The sequence below is a fragment of the Phoxinus phoxinus genome (genome assembly GCF_949152265.1).
Source record: "Phoxinus phoxinus genome assembly, chromosome: 20".
Taxonomy (NCBI): domain Eukaryota; kingdom Metazoa; phylum Chordata; class Actinopteri; order Cypriniformes; family Leuciscidae; genus Phoxinus; species Phoxinus phoxinus.
In genome coordinates, this window is record NC_136895.1 from 2,751,038 (window position 1) to 2,759,249 (window position 8,212).

An 8,212-nucleotide genomic window follows, 5' to 3' on the forward strand; every position below is an offset into this window, starting at 1 on the left:
ATTGCACGCAGAAATGTATTATAGTCAACGTCATCGTCCCGCCCCTGCAATCGTACGAAGATTCACGATTTCATCTCGTGCAGGTGTCGAAGTGCCATACAGAAGGAGGTTTTTTTTTTATTTTTTATTTTTTTTACAGAAACATAACTCATAATCTCTAATGGGGGAGAATTTTGTTACAATATCTAATCTAATATTACATGCTTGCTCATAAATAGTCGGGGGATTTTTTTTTTTTTTTCAGTTTAATTCTAAACAATCCATTTCCGGGAAACAAAATGTTTGCAGAATTTTCAATAATTCAATATGTGAATAATTTATGCTAGTTATAGTAGTTATATATCTCTGCTTTATTTATTCTGCTCTCTGCTTTTGTCTTTTTGGCTACACGCATTTTTTTTTTTTTTTTTTGTGATTGTTTTTGGAATAGTAAATTATTAACTAATAATAATAAAACATGTAATAAATTAATCAATTAAAAAAGGTACATAATTTGCCCTGGATTTTAGTATTTTGCTGCTCCAGGAAACACCCACTGCCGCTTGGAAACCAATCAAATGTTTAATTTTTTTTTAGCGCCCTCGTCACTTTCACGCCCCCTCAATACAGTGCTCAATTCGCCGCGTCCATCCAATCATCGGAATACACAAGTAAGTATTTAGCAAAATAATAAAACATTTCGGTTCTTGTTAACCCAAATTATTGTAAATGCAAGTGCTAATAGCTTCCGATATCTAATGCGTGTCAATGCTGTCATCTATTCTTTTAGCTATTATTTTAAGCATGCACATGTAGCGCTACAGTTGTCAGGCGATTAATGTCTGTTTAAAATATTGTATTATTAAATATTTTAGGATAAAATGTAGTGTAAGAGTTTGCGGTGCGCAACGATTACTTTTTATTGATGCATCATATGTTTTTTATTATTTTTTATGATGAGATCACACTATGTCCTTACCAGGCATTACGTGTAGATCACAGATATGTGGATTTTAACAGCCCTGTACAATCATCACATACTGTTTATCTTGGCCAATCCTGAAAACATTTGATGATAATGAAAATAAATCAGTTATTATTAGTCTTTAATAAGTATGTAGCTTTTGAGAGGTACCATTATATATATATTATATTATATATATGTGTGTGTGTGTGTGTGTGTGTGTGTGTGTGTGTGTGTGTGTGTGTGATGTATATACATACACACACACACCTCAAAAACTATATGCTTATCAAAGATAAAATCATCTTTAATTCAAGTTTTGTATTTGATGTCTGTCTTTTATGATATGTCAAATGTAGTAATTTTGTTTTGTTTTTGTATAGTCCAAATGCCAGGTTCAACCTTACGCCAATGTCCCCACTGCCAGATTAAGATGAACTGCCGACACCGGTCCTGTTTTAAGGTGATTGTGCATAACTAACACTGTTTCTTTATGTGGCATTGCATTTATTTTAATACTCAATGTATTTCTGTTTCTCTTTTTGTAGTGTGGAAAATTGCTTAATTTTAAAAATAAGCAATCAGTGCGGTTGGCAAAGTTTCGTGCCCAAGCCCAGCAGTGGGCTAAAACAACAGTTAGGTCACGGAATCAATCCAAAGTCCTTAACAATTTAGCCATCATGGTAAGCAAAGTTCAACATTCTAATTGTATTACCTCACACTTTGTTCTAAACTAAATCATTTATATAGGAGGCTATAAAATATAAAGATTTTACATACAAGTTCATAAACATCATACATTACATGATCATGAATAAATAGTAATTCCTGTAAACTGACAGTTTAAATAAAAAGTAATTCACATTATTTCCACTAATGGGCAGAACTCTTGTAAATTAAAGAGCTAATGGGCAGTTGGTAAAGTCCCACATCACTGCAGCTGACATTAGAAGCTCTGGTTCCCAGAAAAAGGAGAACTATACTGCACATGCACAATGACTAAATCTAAACAAAATGTATAGTTTTAACTTTATTTGATCTTATGACACAGTTCGTGTCAGATTTTATTGACAATTGTACAATATGTTTTGAGATTTCAGGAGTTCCCCATTCAAGTAAATAGCAGTTAGCCTTGCATAACCTAAACAAAGTTGCCTGGAGGCATTGCAAATATGGCTACCAAAGTGAACTGATGTTCATTGAAAGCAGAAAGTTTGTCATACTCAACTTTAGCAAAGCCTTGATTTGTTTTTTTGTTTTTGTTTTTCTGAAAGAATACAGTCTGAATAGTCTTAAAAAAAAAAAAAAAGGTATGGTATAATATAAATAATAAGCCTGGACATTTTTAAAAAAAACTATGTTTTTGTGTTCAAGCAAGAAAAAACACATGTTAAGGATATTTTTTTAACTGTTTCTTAAGAATTATTATGAACCATTTTTAAAAGTTGTATTGTTTGACGTTCTTATATTTTTAGATGGAGAAGCTGAAAGCTCTGGGATATGTTCCTCTTCTTCTCCTTGGGAAATGTTCCAAGGCCCATAAGTGGACAGCAGAGGTCCAGTGTCCCTTTGAGTTTCCACCTGAGGGACATATGGTGATGGAGAAAATACTCATCCTCTTTGAGCATATTTTACAGGGTAAATTGTATTTGCAAGCACTGATACCTAAATACTGTAGCTATACAAGTTTCTAAAACTGCACTTTATTTCAAATTTTTTTTTTATGTTTTAATATGACTTTAATGGTTTGAGTCTTTTTTAAACTTTTTTTAAAGGTTTGAGTCCAGAAGAAGAACAAGAGGTCACAGAAGGTAATGAAGCAAAAAGGCAGGACTTGAAAGAAACTATAGAAGATGAAGAGAACATTATACTGGAAAACAATGTAGAAGCGGAAAGACTGGAGGATGAAAGCAGATTGAAGAACAACCGATAGAAAGTGGGGAGGAAGAACCAGAGAGGCCTGTTGAGGAACAGAGATGCAAAAGTCCAGAAAAAGAACAAAAGGACACAGAGGGTGATAGGACAAAGAGTCAGGACTTAAAAGAGGCTGTAGAAGATGAAGAGGACATTTTATCAGAGAAAAATGTAGAAGTGAGGAGGAAGGAAAGATCGGAGGATAAAGAGCAAATTGAAGAACAACAGACAGAAAGTGGAAGGGAAGAACCAGAGAGATCTGTTGAGGAAGGAGACATGAAAGTGACAAAAAAGACTAAACGGGCAAAGGAGATGAAGAAACGGGCAGAGAAAAGAACGACTAGTGCTCATAAGATGAATGAAATGGAAGAGAGAAGAGAGAAAGAGGGAGTCGTATTAAAACCAGAATGGTGAGTAGAAGAAGATGGGGTGAAGCAAGGACTCTATATATATGAAACCATTTCACTCCTATTACTCATTAATAATGCCCAACATGGTAAATGGGAATCCAACCTTCTAAATAAAAGAGCAAATTGTTGATTAGAAAAGTTAACACGTCATCCCAACTGCTGTTAGACGCTCTGGTTGCTCTAGAAATAGACAGTATTCTGAGATTCGCATGTATGACTGCTCATGCACATTGGCTGCTCTAGTCTGAAAAGTTTTTTTTTTATATATATATATACTTTAGGAACATATCAAAACAATTATGAGACTGTTGTCAGATTTTATTGGTGATTTCAAATCAGAAATTTAATCTTAAATGTAATAATTTAACAGTTTTGGAGAATATGATGTTTCCCCATTCAGAGTGATAGGTCCTACATTTGGATGCCCAAGAGGCATTTCAAAGATGAGCGCAGAGTGAAATGACCTTGGGTAAAGCCAGTACAATGAGCAAGGAACAATGTGAACTTGAACTAAGGAAAAACTTTTTCTTTTTTTTTACTTCACAGCAAACCAGCTGTCAACATGGCAGCGAAGAGAAAGCGCCAAAAAAAGACGGACACAGGTATAAAATGTTATAAAATACAGTTAGATCTTTGCATTGGTAGTCTATTACACATTGTCATCCATTTGGAAAGTTCCAGTTTGTTTCAGTGCAGTTTAGATTTTTAGATGTTTAAAAATTGTTTTGCATTTTAAATTTTAGACATTCTCTGTTCAAGTTCAGTAATTAGTTTATTTCTAACCAAATTTTAAATTTTTACAGAATGTCCATTCCATGCATCTCTGGATGTATTTCCTGTGGAATTTGTATCGAAGACGCGTCTCAGAAAGGTTGGCATTGTTCTGTATCTTCAATCTGTTAATGTTGTGTGTTCCATAATACCCATGACATTTTCATGTGCAGAAAATGTATTTAAAGAATTTATTAAAATAAGTAATTAATTTATGTTTTTGCTCAAACTATGAATGGATCAGTATCCCAAAATATTTAGCTCTGTTGTAATGTTTAGAACTCCACATTCAATGTATGCTAATGAGTAGGGTACTTTATTGCAAAAAAAATTATATCTGGAATGGAATTCATATTTGCTTACTGATTACAGTATGAGTACAGGCACTGCAAAAGAACATAAGGTAGAAGATTACACACCAATACACAAACAATGATTAATAAGGTGAAGAATTGTAAATTCATATTTTAATTTAAAATATTCTGTGCAGTACTACAGTGTTGGCTTCTACATTGTAGTATGAATATAACATATAATCTAACTTTAAAACATGTAAAGTTCAGGTGTGTATTTCCATTGCTTTTGAATATGTTAACTGAATTTGCTCTTCAGTCTTTTAGGCTTTGCTTGAGTGGCATTTATGGGTCAGTTTTGGTTAAGATGATAAGAATCCTAAATGATGAATTGGAATTCAAATTTCAGATTGTATACTTTGACAAAACCTGCTGTAGTGTGTTTTTGCAAGCGTAGGTATGTTGGAGCTTTGCTTGTGGAGAAAGGTATTTTTAATTGGTCGTGCAAGCTGTGTGTTAAGGTTAGGGGTTAGTTTCTGTTGTAGTAGCATTCACCTTTCAGCATGCCACCTTTCGTTACGTACATAACTCGACCTGCAGCTACAGTACACCTGTCTCTGTTTTTGTGCTGGTGGTGTTGCTGTACCACAGTAATGTTATGCCACATAAGGATGTTAGCTTTCCATGGTGTTTTGTTAAAAGCTTTTGATGATTTACGTTAAATGCTTTAAAAATGTAGTAAGTGATGTAATATGTAAAGATTGAAATGTAAAGATGATTTGTTTTGTAATTGGCTCTTTATTTTTGACCTAATTCACAGGACGGACGTAAAGAGGTGTTGGTGCATTGGTTGCCTTGTCCATCCTGGTAAGTAATAAGTAAACCTACATGGCAACTTAATTCACCTCTGTAAATTTCTCATTTATTGATTGTTGTTTTTACCTTTTTACAGTAAGAAGACATGGCCACCCACCTGGCAGCCAGAAGATCATGTTCAGATTACTCTCGATCAATGTTAATTACATTACCAGTATATGAAGACAGTTTTTTGTTTGTTTGTTTGTTTTTGAACCACAGTTTCTGTCATAGTGGACAAATAAAGGTTTATGTTTTCACTATGTCCATTTACATCTTTTGACCTTTAAAAAAACACCACATTGTTATGCCTGAAATATCCAGGTGCTGGAGCTTATCCTAGCTACCACAGGCCAAAGGTAGAAAATCACCCTGAACAGGTCTGTCACAGAGATGACACACACACAATATAGCCTCTAGTTCCTGATTAACTATATCTGCATGTTTTTAAAGTGCGGAGGACACTGGTGCACCCAGAAGAAACCCACAGCAACACTGGGGAAACTATCAATATGAAGTCATTTGTAGGCTTACATAGTCATTTTTGAATGTAAGCTCATTGTGTGTGTGTACATAATATATACAGTATACTTGTCTATTCAGTAAATATATGGATGTGAACAACCATATTCTCTCTAGACTAGAGGCTAGATGTACATGGTATATTATATTGTCATATATTAGCACATAGATCAGTGAGTTGAGTCTAGTGAAGTACCATTACTGCATTAATGCATAAGAATAGTTGGTAAATACCATAGTAGAATTATCACAAATTTACCCTTGTATAGTCAAACAATTCTTTTAATAATACAAAACAAAAGTTTTTCAATTAATAGTGCTTACACATCCCTTCTGATCAAATTAATTTGGGTGACAAAAAGTTATAGTTAATGGATAGTTAATAAATTGTGGAAGGAAATAACTGTTTCTATATATATTATTATTTAATAATGTAAAAATAGTATTTGCACTCTTATAACATTGTATATATGTTATTATTGTAGTTTTTCATATGCTAATTATACATACATATATATATATATATATATATATATACATATATGTGCTCATTAAAGTTCAACTGGTGATAATAATGGCAAGGTTGAAGGGTCCATTTCCATGAAACAGGAGTGATTAAATGTATACCTTTAATACACTTTAGATACACTAAATATTACAGAAGCACCTCATTTGAGTAGCTGGAATTTGGTCAAGAAATACTGCAATGCTTTAATAATTAGCAGACTATTTTAAATAGTCTGGGGGGGGGGGGTCACTGTAATCAACAAATCTTTTGCTGCATCAGGTTAATCCCACAATGCAATATGTCGTTTTAGTTTGATATTTAATGGGGGCAAATAAATGTTTAAATGATAATCTGTTCATTCACCACAATAACCTGGAAGATTCTGTCATGAATGACCATATATGTACAAGTAAGTGTGAAGCATCTGCTCAACTGGGTTGTCATTGGTTCTGACCTTCCCTTGGCACCATGAGGATGCGCTGTGGTTGGACAATCTTTTAACCCATATTAAAAACCGTTTAATGTTGCAAAGTAGGTGTTGATGTTATTATTACATCAATAATGCATTCAGTTAACAAAGTGGTGTTACTATGTTGTGAGAAATTACCCCTTTAGCGAGACCCTAACCCTAAGCATAACTTCCCTGAGGGTGGAAGGGCAGTATACACAGATGTATTCTCATCATGGACACAGTTATATAATCTTTTCAACAACTTGCCTTTATGTAAGTTGTTGCAAGTTTATAAACATGTGTAAAATAGGCCACTCTCTGGGGGATTTTTTTTTTTTTACATTATCTTGGTTACTTATGCAAGCCCTAACCCTAACCTAAGACATTATTAATAAAATGCTAATTAAGATTCTGGATTGTGGCACAACTAGTCAACTATATACAGAGACTTGTAGGCTACTATACCTAAAATGCAATTCTACATACTTTTTATGTATTTTATTATATACAATGGTCATTGCTGGGTAATAAACTGGACAACGTAATCAGATTCCAGAGTAGTACTTGTAAATAGATTGTTATATTTTAAAATACTCATAACCAGACTACAGTTACTTATTGATTACATGTTATTCTCACAATGGCAGCAAATTATTTAAAATATACTGTATATTCTCCCTACTTCTTTTTTATCTTTTAAAATTCCTTTCCAAAAAAGCGTTCTGATTATATACATTCAGAAAGTCTTCCTTCCAGGTTTATGGAGTAGCACTCACAGATTAGCCACTAAGTCATGTGTCTATCACTGAAAACTCATGCAAAACACAGTATTTGATCACTGGATTTACAGAAATCATTAAAAAATGTAGTGTTTTAATTGTTTTCTCAAAATTGCAACATGGCATGTCTAATCGACTGCTGGTGGAAACATTATTATTTGAATATCACTCACTGAGTCATTTAACCATGCATTACTGTTTTCGGAAGGCTTTTGTATTTTAAACACATTAAAACTTAAAAATTCATGTCATTTCATATTTAAATGCAATGCAGGGTTTCTCCAAAAATTTTGTCAGATGAACCTCTTTTACATAATAATATATATTTACTAGAAGCCCAGAGATTTCTAGTTAAGTTAGGTCAATAATAAAATTATATCACAAATAATATTAATAAAGAAGTAATTTAATGCACTTCATGTTGTTGATAATGAAGAATGGAATATATTTTCTTTTATCTTTGTATTTTTATATCCATAATGTATAAGATTATCCTATCGAAATCAATGTGATAAATGAGTTGGGTCAAAAGTAATCAAAACGTAGTCAATTAAATGACCTTAATGTGATTGTTAAAACAGTACAATTTGTCATGTTATTTGGAATCAGTAACCGACTACAATTTGTTACTACAAAATGTTATAGTCTTTATCAGAACAGTATGTATTAGTCAAAGGAGAAAATACTGCAGAATAATCTGCACACCACGTGCAAGACCTGCCTGAACAGAGATAAAATAAAGGAGATAAAAAGACAAGACTGTTTT

The 8,212-nt window shown here is 33.1% G+C and overlaps 1 protein-coding gene across 2 annotated transcripts; it reads left to right on the top strand.

Annotated features, from left to right (window-relative positions):
• The first annotated feature begins 529 nt into the window (after positions 1 to 529).
• LOC306988541 (uncharacterized protein) lies at positions 530 to 5,361 on the top strand. 2 transcript variants are annotated; one of them, XM_079593596.1, is made up of 9 exons: positions 530 to 650; positions 1,327 to 1,406; positions 1,492 to 1,626; positions 2,419 to 2,581; positions 2,719 to 3,267; positions 3,814 to 3,869; positions 4,071 to 4,138; positions 5,152 to 5,198; positions 5,284 to 5,361. In XM_079593596.1, the coding sequence occupies exons 5-9, from the start codon at positions 3,134 to 3,136 to the stop codon at positions 5,348 to 5,350; spliced, it is 372 nt and encodes a 123-aa protein (XP_079449722.1). In that variant the 5' UTR covers positions 530 to 650; positions 1,327 to 1,406; positions 1,492 to 1,626; positions 2,419 to 2,581; positions 2,719 to 3,133; the 3' UTR covers positions 5,351 to 5,361. Both variants share the same exon structure in this region; 1 of them encodes a protein (XP_079449722.1).
• Positions 5,362 to 8,212: the final 2,851 nt, after the last annotated feature.

Coding starts and splice junctions, on each gene's coding strand:
- LOC306988541 (XM_079593596.1), top strand. CDS start 3,134: ATGAAAGTGACAAAAAAGACTAAACGGGCAAAGGAGATGAAGAAACGG. Junction 3,268..3,813: donor GTCGTATTAAAACCAGAATG/GTGAGTAGAAGA, acceptor TTTACTTCACAG/CAAACCAGCTGTCAACATGG. Junction 5,199..5,283: donor TGGTTGCCTTGTCCATCCTG/GTAAGTAATAAG, acceptor ACCTTTTTACAG/TAAGAAGACATGGCCACCCA.